General features: G+C 37.9%; 1 protein-coding gene across 4 annotated transcripts in view; it reads right to left on the reverse strand.

Annotated features, from left to right (window-relative positions):
- FAM193A (family with sequence similarity 193 member A) overlaps window positions 1-16,204 on the reverse strand; it is a 76,702-nt gene that overhangs the window by 44,081 nt on the left and 16,417 nt on the right. For all 4 annotated transcript variants that reach the window (XM_051798536.1, XM_051798535.1, XM_051798538.1 and 1 more), the window contains exon 2: window positions 1,804-1,869. In XM_051798536.1, coding sequence (XP_051654496.1) covers window positions 1,804-1,869 — 66 coding nt within the window. The remainder of the gene's footprint in view (window positions 1-1,803; window positions 1,870-16,204) is intronic.

The raw sequence follows: 16,204 nt of genomic DNA on the forward strand, positions 1-16,204 counted from the left end.
ATTGCTTTAAAGATCTTGTAGGGCTGAACTGTGCAAGCACAGGTGAACAGTTCTTTAGGTCAAAGGACTAGTTCAAGCTAAAAGAGAATTAAATCACCACCTCTCTTCTTTTCTTCACAGCAACAACAAATCAATGCCCTATTGCTGACATCTAATGAAAAACGGTAGAGCATTACAAACTGATTTTTGTGTTCTTCACATTTGTAAAACTGACAGACTCAGCAATATGGAAAGAAAAACTAATAGTTCTAGACATAAAAAAAGACACACTGAATTCATCTCCACAAGTATCCTCCTATCTTTCAGAAGTTCATGAGAAATTTAACAGATTTAGTAAAAACAGTTAATCACTTTACTTTTTGATGCCACTCCTAGAATTCACACCTAGGGCAGGAAAAAGAACACCATCTCTCCAGGAGTCTCCTGCAGGTTTGCAGAAAACCACCTTATTTGGGAAGATTCACTCTGCCTCCTGAAAGGCTGGGACTGACCAAATCCTTTGTTGGCTCTACAAGCACGAACAGATTTCTCAAGTTAAACATTCCTCTCGGTTGCCCTGCACTCAACTGCAGATCTTATTAATGCCTAAAACCCCTGCATGCAGGAGGCCATGGCTGCTCATGAAAACCCTGAAAGTTTCCTTCCTAAATTTTTTTTGAAGCCAAATTAAGTCCCTGTTGGAATGATGGTTATAGCTTATGAACATCATCCAAGGACATCTTCCAACAAGCAGGAACAGCAGAGGACAAAACATGAAAGTTCAGAAGCTCAAACAACCTGACACTCTTAACGTCATGGCAAATGCACCCCAGACATACTGCAAGGACTCCTAGAAGTTAAGATGATGGTGTATAATTTGCTTAAAGCTGCACCACAATTATTATAAAAGCCATGGCAAACACAGAAGGAACAACAATCTTCATTCTGACCAACTCACAGACTCAGGAAAACCCTAACTATTTCCCCACTGGGCCCATATTTATGACAGATATGAAGTTTAAATTAAAGCACTTGGTTCCTAGAGCACAATGCACATCATGAATGAAATTTAATTTAAGCAGTTTATTCCTAACAAAATTGACAGTTGGAACTTTGACAAAATCTAGATCATAAGCATCTCAGATATCTGCTACAGCTCTTTCATACTAAAATGAAACTATGAATTGTAGTTTCTTAGTTATTTAAAAGATGATGAATGCAGTTCATGTGATCATTTCACCAGGAGCAGGGGCAGTAAACTCTTCCTGGATTAGATGAGCTTGGAATTAGGTCACATACACATTTGTATGTGTCTTCAGTGCAATCAGAGCAAAGTGTACATTTTGAGAAAAGCGAGATCTTTTTCCACTAGTCAAGCTTCAAAAAATGTGGGCTGCATCTCTACAAGAAAACACCCAGTCTCACTTTCTCTCTGAAACATGTTCAGATATAACATTCATAAATGAAAGCTGGAAGTAGGACAAATTGGAACAGAAATAACTGCACCTCTGCTATGTATTTAGATTTATTTCCAAGAATAACTTTATTACCATAAAACTGCACAGATTTTTTTTTTGAACATCCATGTGCAATTTCAAGCATATTATAACAATAAAATTTTACTTTTAAAAAAAAAGCTTTCACTGCTTTTTAAAGCTTGATTACTGAAATTATCAGAAACTAACTTCAGTTGGCAAAGTCCCAATCTCAAACAGAATTCTTTTTGAAGAGTTTGCTCTAGTATGTTTAATACTGTTTGGTACCTTTTCCCATTAGTAAATAATTCTGCAATCATATACACCCACAAAATTTGCCTGCACTTACCTGAGAAACACCTGTGAACTCTGATCCAACAGTACTGTCTGTAAACTGTGTACCATTTAGTGAAACCTGGAAAAAATCAAAAATGGGTTGGTGACAATAGCTGAGTTTAATGCTAGAAGACCGTTAAAAAATTACACAAAACCTTCCCCTGTATTTGAGGGTTGATAAAACAGTTTTTGAAACTTCAATGACTAAAAAATTGCACAGATGGAAAACTCCTTGTCTTTTGTAATAGAAGTTCTACAGATGTAAATTTTGCAATTTATGGATTTTCAACTTTTGCACAGTAGCTCTTCCAGTAGCAACTTCGAGGTGAAAGAATTGATATAGGAACACGGAAAATTCATAAGCAAAATTATGTTTTTCCTTCAGTATTTGATTGTTTGTAATTAGCTTTTAAACTTCTATTGTGAATTGAAACAATTAAAAGATTTTTGTCTTCTGAAAGTTGAATACAATGCTACTCAGAAAAATATGCAGTATTCACCAGGAAGAGTATTCCACAGCAAGCCTCCAAAAGCCACTCAGCTATTCCACTGCAGCAGCTTCCTTCCTGCCCCAGGTTATAACTCCAACAGAAATCTCCCAGATCTCCTCTACTCCAGTGTAACAGAGACCACACCAGGCAGCAGTGAAACACCTTTTACAAGCCCCAACTGTTCTCATGCAGCATTATTTGAAGACACTAAATCAAGTTAAGACAACACACAAATTCAAGCCCGTGACAATGAAGAGCCCTAGATCACACCAACTTGAAGAAAAAGCATTAGATTAAAAACAGTGGGAAAGGGGAAATAAAGTCAATTATATTATTCTTTACTTTCCTTCTTCTTGAGCAGCGGTTGAGCTCCGGGATTTCAGATATCATTTTACCTCTGTTCCACCTTCCACATGTTTTTGCTAACCTCTTTTTGCCCTCCAGTTTTCCACCTACTGTTGTCAGATATTAATATCTCTAAGACTTCTCTAAAGACCGTGATAAAAAGCGGTGTGTTTAACGTAGGACCCCCCCACGTCTTGTTCGTTGTATTGACAGAGGTCAGAAAATATTTCTGCTACCAAACCATAAACTCTGACTGGAGCCTTCTTCAGTGCAAAAGAGCATCCTTCAGATTTACACATCCACAGAATTACCAATTGCTCAGTTTAGAGACAAGGGGATTATTGCAAAGTCATTGTCTTCAGCTAGTTTTTTTCAAAGGCAAAAAAATAATTTCAAATAATTGCTAAAGCAAATACAAACAAGAAACCACACAACTTCTCTTACATACCCTATGCTATGTTTCCAGAGTAGGTATTTAAGAAAAAAAAACAACCTCATATGCAAGCCAAGCACCTCAGATCTAAAATTATGGGAACAAAAATGCTGATGTGGAACAAGTTACCTCTTTTTATTGAGACACCTTCCAAAAAGTGAAAAAAACAAAGGTTTTTTTAATTAAAAGAAGTCTTCTTGACCAAGAAAAGATATCCTCCAGTCTGGAGGTCCACTGGTTTGTGGTATGCATATGTATTCAAAAACCAAGAAACCAATAAGAAAGCTCAGAATGAAATTGGTATCTGCAGCTAAAATTTTATAATTTTTTTGAAAATTAATAAAAAGATAAGTTCATCAATATTATTAAAGGAGTACATTTACTTTCTTTACATTCAAGACAGTGGTAATGAGAAATGCATGAGCCATCACACTGAAACATGCAGGAACTGAGTGGCCAAGCTAAAAGCAGTCAGAAATGTTACAAAAGCAGAGACAAAAACAGTGGGAGGTTTAGTTACCCACTAAATGTCACAAGAAGCCAAGACAAAATTACTGAACATCAGGAATGACTGCTTCATGGAATGAGTTGTCATGTTGCTAACAAAAGAAAAGACATCTCTTGATCCTAAGCACTGTGCAGAATTTGCTTAAAAATATTAGCATAACACCCCCAGAATTTAGTAGTGACCTAAATATCTGCAGGAGGAACAAACACCAAGGAATTTAAAAAAAAGGAATTAGACAAATAGGAGGAAACAAAGAGAATCATCAAAAATTAAGTGTCTGTAGGCAATGAGATGTGAGACATTGTATGTGATGCTTGGAGCAAACACAAAAATCACAAAAGACTTAAGTGGGGATGAATAATGACGTGACAGGCAAGGGAAGGAGGTGGCTAAATAACATATTAGAGAAAATATTAGAAGAATCTTGTAGAAGTTGTCCAAATGGGGCTCAAACAATAGCAAGCTAAAAACAGACTGAGAAAAAAAATACAATGAGACAGTTCCACAAATAATTTAAGGAAGAAAAGAAGTATAAAAACTACAACTAAATCCTTTCTCAAGGCCCATAAGGAGCAAGGAACGGTAAGTAGCCTGTGAGAATCTCTACAGCTAAGGTAAGTAAACAAATAGAAACATTAAAAATGCTTAAAAAGCTAAGGTCACAGCAGAAACACCAGATTTATTTTTTGTATGTTCATGTTCACTATGGAGGAGCTTAAAGATGTTCTCCCAGTGAAAGGCTTCTTTATGGAAGATGGACTAGAGGATCTGTTTCAAAGCAAAGCACTGCTAGAAAAAAAACAGAAAATGGACAAGTGAAAAATTAGCAAACCACCAAGAGTGGATGACATTCAGCCAAGAGTCCTAAAGGAGCTCAAGGACATTATCGTTGCACTAACAATTTCAGTATGTTAATTCTTGCTCTACAGCAGCACTAGAGGAGCAGATGATTTTTTAAATTATTTATTTATGAAGCTTTCAAAGATCTAGGAAACTGCAGTTATCCAAAGCCTATAGTAAGAAAGTGTCTGAGATTACAAAGTTAACTATCAGCATTAAATTCCACATGTAACTAAAGAGACAGGAAGAATGGCAGAAGGACCTTCCAAGATCTAGTTACGGGGCCATATGTTGACAGATATAACTCTGTGTGCAGAGAATTAAAGTGGAAGTTACAAGCTAGACAGCTGTCACTTCTGGATAACCCTAACTTTTTTTTTTTGGTTAAATTAAACTTATTTTTACAGCCCTGAATATCCTTTTTAATGATTTTATAGTTTTATGTTTTAAAAACCCGTTTTGTGAAAGTGAATGCCAGAAGGAAGGCTGACATGGATCATCAGGGAAACATGAATCTCCACAAGAACTCTTTACCATAATAAAGTGTGTGTGTGAAACCTTCCTGTTCTTGCTATAAATGGTATTTACAATGGAAAAGATATAGGGAAATATATCCTGTGTTTCTTAGAAGCTGCTGTCACACTAACTCACCTTCTTGAAAACAGTGATTTTCTAGAGAATAAGGCATGCATCATTTTGGCACAGTATAATTCATACCAAAAAGTGCGAAGAAGGAGAGAATCACAGCTTAAACAACAGTGCTTGATTACACCAGAATGACCTTGAAGAACCAGTTGAGCAATTAGAAAATAAGCACTCAGAGGCTGCCATAATTTGCTCTAATAGCCTGCCACTATCGAAATCAGACCTTCAGGAGGCTCAGTGACATATTACTAGACAACACAGCCCCATCTTTCTCCCAGCTGAAGCCTTGTGAAGCCACAAAGATCATGGAAGTGAGAGTGATACAACATTCTCAGGAGAGCTCAGGAAAAGAAAAGCACAGGAAGGAAATTTAGATTTGATGCATCATCACTGAACCCTAAACAGTTCAACAGAAATGTGATGTTAAAAAAAAAAAAAAAAGCAGGATTTAATAAAATTTCTCCTGGGGAAAACCAGCAGGGATATATTGTACTGATTTTCTCAGGAAAGGTTTTGCTTTCTTAGAAAAGATAGACTAGAAACAAAACAGTTACCAAGGTTCAATTCAGGCTACACTTTATTCTACAAGGTCCTAATATAATAAAGGTATTCCATACCACTTGAATCAATTACCTTATTTTTATATAGGGAGGTAAAAAATTAAGTTTGTTGAAAGATCTGTGAGTGTCTAACACTAAAGAAAAGTACTGCACTTAACCCTGCTACCCTCTCAAAACCCATCCAGATGTCTCATCCATGCCACTTGCTCTCCTGCCTGCATTTCTGTGCCAAAACCCATTTGCCACAGCTGTTCTGTGCTGAGCCTTCTCTCAGGCACTTCCAGGCAGTGAGCACACCCCAGCACTGCTCTGCAGCTCCTCAGAGCAGCTTTGCCTCGCTCCCCACCGCTGTCACCCAACACCATTTGGGAAGCAGCAGTCTCAGGAGCCCCTCCCTGGTGAAGATCCCCCTCCCCGAAGCCTGAGTGAAGCTCCAACTTGGGAGCTCTCCAGTCTCAGGCTGAGCTGTTCCTCTCCTCTCCCAGACACAGCTAAATCGGTCACAGAACTGCTGCTGGCAGATGAGTGATGCTTACAAAATCCTAAGTGACTCTCAGATATGAAGAATGATTTCTTTATGCATTTGGTTCAACAGAATAGCAAACTATCTGATTTCAGTGAGTGAAAATTTAGGATCCTTCCCTCCCTAACACAAACTGATTTAAGGATAAGCCACTGCAAAAGTCAAACACATGGATGAGAGGAAAGAATGATGATAAGTACATAAGAGAGGTTCAACAGCAGGTAACAAACAACATCTGATGCACAATACCCCTGGATTGTAAGACCTGGAAAGACAGATGGGGGAAGGGTTATTCTACACATCCACTGTAGTTCTCCCTCTCCATTCCCTAGCACCAAGCACTGTCAGACAGCACAGTGTGCTGGCCAGACCTCTAGAACATGAAGGCTTTAGGGTTTGTTTGCTTTAAACACTGCTCCTGAACTCTACCAGTAGTGACCGTATCCTCTGCAGTAACAATAGTCTCTGCACAATGTATATGACAGCAACGAAGAGATATTATGATGTGAAAATCAACCATAAACTATCAACACTTATCCCTTCCTTAATACTTTTTTAAGTCCACATTATAACCAGTTAACATCTGGTACAACCCAGTTTTTCAGAGGAGGAGCAAACTGCAACAGATCTACTTGGCACTGTCATCCTTCTTGCCTATGAGATTTCATTTATTTCAACATTCTGAATATTTTTAATCTGCTTTAACAAACCCAGGAACATTTTTAAAGGCATTGGTAGTACACACTCAAGAGACTAAGCAAAGTACTGTCTGGTTTCCATACTCTGGGCAGACCAGTTCCATGCACCACATGAAAGCAAAACCAAACTCACTCACCGAAACACCGTAAGCCCTGCGAGATATCAACTAGAGCAAAACCAAAGCAAAACAAAGCATATGCCCAATAAAGCAGAATGTGCTCTACAAAAAACACTGTATTCCGTTATTTTTTCATGAAAGTATTTGTTGTTAAGGGTAGTCTTAACACTGAAAGAAACGGCCCAGGGAGGTCTTGGAAAGAGATCAATGGTCACCCAGAACTATATTGAGGAATCCCCTTGGAGAGGACGAGCACATTACTACTGGAGCTACGGGGGTATTTATGGTCAGTAGCAACATGGCCAAGAAATGCAGAAGTGCCCTCTGACACAGGGTGCCTGGGCCTGATGTACTGTGGCTGGGCTGGCCCAAGGTCATTGAAAGTCCCTGTCCATGGTCATGAAAGTCTGACACCCAAGTGGCAGGCGAACAGGAAACTTTTCCAACAGAAGGTAAGACAGAAGTCTGTGGAGCTCTTATTTTTAATTTTTAAATAACCCCCAAAAGAACTAAAGCTTCTGCAGAAGGAAAGCATGACCTCTTAGAAAAGCATACCAAAATGATATTTTAAGATTAAATGTAAGAATTTTCTTCCTAGCACTGGAGTAAGGAGAATGCAAAATTAACACATCCAACAGCAGGCAGGAAAATAATCAGCAATATGCAACACATTTCCAGGTTCATTAGCAGAGCAACACTCAAGAAACTCAAGCAGCTATCAGAGTCTATTGTTATTGTTTTAAAGAAAAAAAAATCTTTCTACATCAGTTGCAGAAAATTTAATTGCAAAGAGCTTTTAATCAGTAGATTGAAAATAAGTATATGTTTGATGGGCAACAGTGAGAAGTTTGGAGGTTTCCACTCCAAACATAGTTTAGTGTTATGCAGTAGTGAAACATATCTTGGGGGGAGGAGAGTGTGTATGTGAATAAAGACCACCAAATACTCTTATTAACTATAAAGGTAAAAGATAAACACACTACCATAGTACCTCTCCCTGCGTTAGGAGTGTTTTGTTTAAGAAACTGACACAAACATCTAAATTTTTCTTGTGATAATCACACTTCTCTAGTGACACTGAACAGAACGCAGTTATATTTCCTAATACACACTTGCTTGCCAGGCAGTCTCAATATTACAGGAGAGACACTGCCAGATAAAGTGATTATTGATTAGCTGCAAGTGTCACCAACAGGGAAAGTTGTGAAGGTTTCCGACACAAAGATCCTTGATTTTACCAAGGATGCTGAAATACCAAAAAAAATCAGACAAAGCAAAGACAAGATGATAATTATTAAAGTTCATATATCCATATTAAGGCAGCCAATACCTGATCTGGTCAACTGATTAATTTTGCAAATTATCAATTCATTTTACCAAGCATGCTGTCCTCAGCATCAATATTCACAAACACCTAAATTATCATTTCCCAGCCCAGTCTGCTTTATTTTAGTGTAGTCCACACTCTTGAGATTGAAAATTTTTCAATGAAAAAAACCAAACCCATAAACAAGTCAATGATACCAGAAGTCAGTCCTTTGGTACTTCTTAAAAAAGCTGCTGGACTACATGCAATTTCAGAGAATCTTTAAATCTTTATGTCAATTATCAGGGATACAGAAAAGTGAAAGCTGCAGAAATTCCAACAGTCAGACTCTGTATTTTAAATTTTTTGTATTACTCTCAAATAATATAGATAAACTACTTTTTAGGTCTGAAATAATTAAGTAGCAGAAGAAAGAGAAGTTGCCAGAAGCTGAACAGTAAAGCATCAGTGAGAAGCCTGGCAGAGGCTCCAGAGGGCAAAAGCACTGCACATCAATACAGCGAACGTGTCGACTCAACCCTTACTTATATTGGTATCTAACACACAGCACATTTATGCTCAACAGCTATTGTACTTAACAGAAATCATTAACATCATACCAGAGAGCTCAGTCAAATACATAACCTCAGCAATCTGTTCTGATGTAGAAACAGGCCTAAACCCCACTCAAAAGCCAAGGAGCTCAGCAGGACCTGAGTGCACAGTGCGCTCCCAGTCACCGAGGGTGTTTGTGGCAGCAGATTTGCTGCAGAACACCATGTGAGATCCATCAACCAGCCGTGACAGCCAACATGTTATTGCTGTAGGTACCACCTTGTGTATACACGTCTGGATGGGGCTGGGTAGAAATCTTGGGACTGTAAAGCACATCAGCGAATTGTGTCCTGCTTCTCTGTCATACTTAGCCAGCAGGAACGATGTACTTACCACTCAAGGGTTAAACACAGGAAATGCTGGCACTACCAAAAGATTATCCATCTAACTCAAGAATTCATACTGGTTTTGTTTGTAAAGACAAGCAAAAGCCAGGAAAACGCTGAGCAGAGAGCACAGTGTTGCACTCAGTTACAAACCCAACTACGTGCGACAATCTAACGAGATTCTTATCAAACAGGTCACTCATTTAGCCCTCCAACAGGCAAAGTATGATATTGCTTCATATTATGAAAAATCTATTAAGAGTTTTTAAGATAATATTTGGCAATAGTCATCATATTAAACCAAAATTAGGCACTCACTATCCAAGCATCTCCACAGAAAATGCTTATGAGCAAAATGGTTTCTATCTCTTTTGACTTGTGCTACTGCCAAAATAAATCTTGTGAGATCCAAGGTTAATCCCTCTTTAGCCAATATAACAGTCTTCTAATATGAATAATGAGGAAAATTACAAACAAAATCAACATTATGAGACTTCAATAATTTTAGTGACACTTCTTCTGCAATTTTAATCTTTTTTTATGTGATAACATTGATTTCCAGTGTTTTCCTTATTAAGTAAAATCAGCCACTACAGAATCTGACTAACCCGAAAGACAGGTTCTCTGAAGGCTTCCCTTCTTCAACAAGGTCTTATTATTAAAACTTATGACCTGGCTTTAAGTAAACATAACACTACTTTCATGGGTTAGTAAAAGCTATTCCTAAAGTAAATTGTTGATGTCAAACAAGCTGACAAGCTGAGGGTGGGGAGGCTTAATCTAGAAAGCTCGGTCCATCTTGCATGTAGATCAGGCAAGTGTACTATGAATGGCTCAAAACCCCAACATTATTCCTCTCCCCACACCCTCAAAGATCTCAAACCTGATTTGCTTCTTTTCCAACAGTAAAATCCTTTAAGACCTTTGATACTGGGTCAAAATGTCAAAGAAATTTTCAACAGAAACTGAAATTTCAAGTTATACTTTTCCCAGTTGAAGCCTTTGTCATTATGTAAGTTCAATTTACGGAGAGGAGTTTTAAAAAGTGTAAGTAGCAGGTATATACAAGACTTGTTCAAAAAGACCAATACTTTCCAGTTCTGATTTAAGAATGACAGTGGGGGTGGGTGGGGAGGCTGTCCCCATCTCACCCATTTGGAGAGATCCCCTAAAACAAAACCAAGATGACTGAGTGTGTACCACCTCCTGCTAAAACTCAAGTCTAAGATACTTGGCCAACAAGACTTTGTGCCAAGGAATTTTTATAAGATATAAGTATTTACATGCTCATCACGGGGCAGGAAGGGGGAGGAAGAGGATAAATCACCTGTACACAGCCCTGTTCTTCAACATAAGCCATAACATTACTAGTCAGACAAAGTTGAAAGCATCTAATATTCCCCCACGTTTTGGAAAAGTGCTGGTCATGCACTGTTAGCATCTGCTGGATCAAATACATGGATACCTTTTAAAAGTCTGTGCAAAAAGTATATGTAATTAAGGTATTGTTTTGTTTGTATGACCAGATGCACAGAAAAACCTCAAAATTGGAGCAGGGAGGAAGGAAATCAGACAGCACTGAACAGTGCAGAATAGGAAGAAAACCAGTTTTCTAATTCTGGTTCTTTAAGACTAAAGTCCTCTGAAAATAAGTAAAGCACCATTTCTGGTGTATTTACATAAAACTGATTATTTAGCTGATGTATCTTTTTTTCCTTTGGGTCCTCAGTGCCAAAATAAAACAATTCTACTGTAGCACAGTAATCAGAATAAACTGAAGTCTAACAGCTACTTAAAATTCACAAACCCATCAAACCTGGTCTGACAAAAAGCCTTACTCAGAAACACAGCCATCTAAAGTGACATGATCTATGCTGCAAATAAAGGTGCCTGAAGCTCCCCAGGGACAGGTTTTTTTTCTCAGTAGAACCTCAAAAAGATGACTTTGAAGTAGTACTTTGAAAGGAAGACAGATATTGCTATTCTGTAATGAGTTTTAAGGAAGCAATGTCTATATTCTGTGCCATTCCTCCCACACATTCTTCAATAGCACACTCAGTTTTTCTTTTAGTTGAATCAATTTAAAATACATCCTTCAGGAAATGAGCACCTGTTAGGAAATAAGGAGTTCACAGGTTATAGTGCCACAATATGAAAATGTCAGCACACAAAAAAAGCTATGATCTCTACAGGAACTATGAAGAATTCATAATCCAAAATTAAAAAGATGGAATTCTGATCTGTATCCCATTACAAGACAGAATGATCTACAATCACTTAACTTTTTAACTGGAAGTTAAAGCAAGGTTGTACTCAAAGAAGAGATTTTTTCACCTATTTTGCTTTACTGAACAAGGTGAAATCACTTCCTTGGGCGTTAATTTGAATGATGCAGACCTCAACTATTCATTCCATGAAACTTGCAGATGGGTAATACTCACTCCTACCTCAACCACTGCAATGAAATCTCCCTCTCTTTCTTCTATTTTGAAAAGTCTGATGTGGCAACTAATCACTATCAAATAATACTCTAAGGAGAAAAAAATTGAGAAACAGACAGTAGCATTGCAGAATGAAATGTACAGACCCTATCAGAAGTCCTACTGCATTCTGAAGATACTCAATTCTGTGTTGAATTCTACTGCTAAAAACAAACCTAAACTGTAACTAAGAAAAATACCTAAGCACTGTCTGGAACATGATCTCATGAAATTTCTCTTGACAAAAGGCCAAAGACCTTCCCAAATTAATTCCTGTTTGGATGCTCCTTCCATAGGATATGATCTAAAATAATTCCTATTTGAAAACTTCAAGTAGCAAATAATCTACCTAAAATAGAATTAAGCTGGGTTCAGAATGAAACAGCAAATATTGCTCTTCATCATCACTTTTCTTCTGTTACATATTCAGATGCTTCAATCTGATGAGCCTTTTTTCCCCCTTACCTTCTGAGAAACTGGACAAAGTGAATAAACAGGCCCTTGGAAGTCAGCAAGACAAACAAATGGGAACACAGACAAATGGGATCATCCTTTCTACTAGTACTTCCTACTTCCTGGGTAGCCACAAGAACTGGTAATTCAGGAAGAAATCCCTGCTGGACAGCAAATAGCCTCCCACTTGATACCATTGTGAACAGATTCAAGGGCCAGGTCAATCTTTTTTTTTTTTCTTTTTTTAATACACAGAATATTGTACAGCCAGGCAGAGGCCATCAGCACAGCTATTCTAAAGATCACTCTATTTAAGTCACATGAAATTTGGCAACACTTCCATGAATACTGGTTGTAACATATGAACAAATACTGGTTTTCATCAATCAGCTGAGAGCTCTTATTATCCCTTTCTGGGGGGAAGGGGAAGAACAAAGAAAGAGAAGCGAGAAGCTGCACTTTTATCCGACTATTCAATTTTACTCTGCAAACTACAGCATCGCTATTTGTACAAATGGGCAGCTTCAGCTGATGAGCCATTTCCCTGTACCATCATAAATAGAGAAAAAATTCAATTCCACAGTAAAATAAATTATTTTGGTCATTAAAACCAATAATTTTTAAAAAATCCCTATTCACACTTAGGGCAGTAAATTAATACAGAATTCAGAACAGAAATATTACAGCCAGCATAGTGTAATAAACAATGACACTTCAGCAAAGCAATAATGAAGATAGGAAAAAATCAGAGCTCTAAGTTTTGAAGTAAAAAATTAAATACCAATCAGAAAGCTACAAACTGTAACATAAGCTTATGCTCATCTTTATAGTTATGATTTCATAACTATTTTCTCAAAGAAAAATGTTTTTAAACAGAGCAAAACCCAATAGCTACAATAAGTATGAGGCTATCAGCTCTTCAATTGTGTGTAACCAAGAAACTACAGCTTGCCTATACTTGTGCAAGCAATCATTCGGATAAATAAGACTGTTTATTCAGATTAAAGCCAGTAGCAATTAATATCCTTATCTTCTTTGTATCTTGCATTGCATTGACCTGAAGTACTGCATGTAAATTGAAAAATATGTTACTAATAATTGGTTATTTTTAAGAAGTATCACTGTGCATATGCATATTTAATGATTTGTACTGATGATTCCATAACTACTACTCTTTCATCCTATTCAACTAATTATTCTTAGTTTACAACTGTCAGAGTTTTTCAACTGCCAGTTTCAAATCAAGAAATTGCACATCTTAAAGGAAAATTAAAAAAGAGATACTGACAAGTTTCTCGTGCTGTATTTGCAACCAAACACCCCTTCTGAGATTAATTCTCTATCAAGATTGGGAAGCGAAGGGGCATTTTGTTACACCAGTGGCTTACGGTCATCCCTGAGGCTGCAAAAAGAAAACATGATTCCAACATGCATCACACTGTTTTCAAGAGACATTGGGAAGTATTAGTGCTGCTTCACAGCCCTCTGGAGGAGACCTCATTTGGTCAAGCACCTCCAAGGAACGACTAACTGGAACAGACATGGTGACAGCCAAGCAGGGCCGTCAGCAAGAGGCCTGGCTCGTTTAGCTTAGCCAAGCAATGAAGTTCTCTGCAGATGTACTGGGATGGGCAGAAGACAAGAATTAAAATGAGGACAGGGAAGCAGAGTAAAGTGTCCTGGAATACACTCACAGTGAAGGATAAGTCTATCAGTCACAGCACGAAGGACGCAGAGCAGAACTGAAGATCCGGTAGTGAAGATCCATTTCAAATGGAGCTGAATTAGCTAATGAAGGGCACTTTATGGTATTTCTACAGACAGGCAGGACCAAAAAAGCTGCCTGTATCCCTTCACATTTTTATCACCCTTCACATGGAAAAGCTTTGTGGTCACCCAAATATATCTGCGACTCAACTGCACTAGATGAGCTGGCTTAGTCTTCTGGGTGATTTTTTCAATTCTATTTGCAGCAGGGGAGAAGAAGGTAAATTTGCCTACAATGGTTTTTATAAAGCTCTTATATACTTTTTTACACTGCATTTAAAATAAAAAGCAAAAAAAATATTTGAAGTTATGTATAAAGGTATGGACAATTTGCAAGTTAAAGCAAACCTGAAAACCTGAAACCAAATTAAAATCATAAGGGAAGGAAATCATGTCTCTTATTTGTGGATGTACAGGAATTAATAAGATCAAAAGAGTTTCCAGCACAGAATTAAATGCTATCCCCATCTGACAAGTGAAATGGTAGCAAGTACACAAAATAACAGAACTAACTTAAGCACAGATAAGCTTAGACTTCAGTGAAAAAATACTTGGATCTGTAATACTTCAGTGTGCAGCTACCAAGAACCCAGGTTCTCCAGCGGAAAAAGGGAGAGAAGGAGATTTTGCTTTCATTACACACATTACAAATTCTTTAGGAGCACATATCCCATCCCACACGCAATACATCCCTTCTTGGTAGCTAAATATGACACAGAAACAGAGCCAATCCACCTCCTTCCAGGATTCTGCCTTTACTGTTCCAGGAATATGTTCAATATTTTCCCAGCAATTTTGCAGTCACATGTGCTAAAAGATACCAAAAGCTAATAATGAACATGATTGGAGCATTTATTTTCCAAAGTACAATGGTCAGTCTTCTGAGCAGGTAGTTAAAATGCCTCAAAAATCTCTCAACTAGCCCTGACACATAACAAGCATGCATATACCTTTTTTTCCTAATACAGAGTCGTCAGAGATTTAATCTGTTGTTTATACTTCAATCCTGAACAGAAATATGTAAAATTAATGGGATTATGCAAAAAAAACCAAAAAACCACCAAAATGTGCCTGCACTTTCCTTATGAACAGTAAGAAGCATTCATCCAAAGGCAAGTGTAAGATGCATAAGACAACATTTAGAAGGTAGCTACTCGACTGTGTAACTTCAGTGCTACAACTGTAAATGCCCTACTCCAGGAATTATGCTACACAAAAATGACCTCACCTGTTAACTAGTAAAGGGTTAAAACATACACACTCCTGACAGTAAAACCTCAGAGTATTAAGTAAAGCCGTGCATGGGAGAGGACATTTTCAGAAAGATCCACCAAATACAATTTCTGAAACTAGCCATGTTTTTCCCACAGCAGAGAAACAGAAAAGTCAGACAAATTGCATACCCTGTACTTGGACATGACACAGACAATACAAGCCAGAGAAATAGTTCTCCATTTCTCAGCCCATTCAATTCTGCAAAAATCAGCATCAGTAAGAAGCAGAGTCCTAATTTAACAGTTAAGACTTAAGAGCAATCACCAAAATTACAGGAGAAGATGCAGCAAGTAAGCTTTAACATCAGAACTGCATTCAAAGGCTGTTTCTAACAAATCACTACAAAGTTAATAAAACCACAAGTTACGCAAATATCCAGAGAACATTACCTCAGTCCTTGCACTTCATTACCCTCAAACTACCCAGCTCTTGATGCTCAGCATACACCCAAACACCACACTATTGAAACAGAACACGTCATTTCCTTCAACTACCAGCACAGGAGGCACCAGAAATGTACTGAATCGACTGAGGAAACATGTAAAATTTGAAGCCCTTTGACCCAAGCATCTGATTTACTGCTGCAACTTAAGAAGCAGAGATCAGTGTGTCCAGGAGTCTATCTCACCAAAATGCAGGGGTGTATATGGCAGGAAGACAACCATGAATCCAACATACATACCAGGAACAAAAGAAGAAAAGTGGTATCTCCAAAACTCTCACCTGGAATGTTCCTAGACCCAAGCATGTAAGGGCTATAATGAGAAGCGAGCCAAATTTATGTCCTGGACTGGATTTGTAGGAACACTTGCCTGTATTTCCTATACTGAGGAGGATCACTCTTTTGGGGGGGGAGGCATTAAGGAGAAGCAGGGGCAGCTGAGCTGAGACATCTGTAACTGCAAAGTCTTTAAGACAATCTGTGAGGAGACTACAAAGTCTTTAAGGCAATCCACGGAGAGACTGTGAAAAACAAGGCAGCTAAAGAGCTGTACCAGAGAAAATGCCATAGAGAACAAGCTGTCTGCTG

This window comes from Manacus candei, unplaced genomic scaffold, assembly GCF_025592945.1.
Source record: "Manacus candei isolate 608988 ecotype Guabito, Panama unplaced genomic scaffold, ASM2559294v1 h1tg000048l, whole genome shotgun sequence".
In the NCBI taxonomy this organism is placed as follows: Eukaryota; Metazoa; Chordata; class Aves; order Passeriformes; family Pipridae; genus Manacus; species Manacus candei.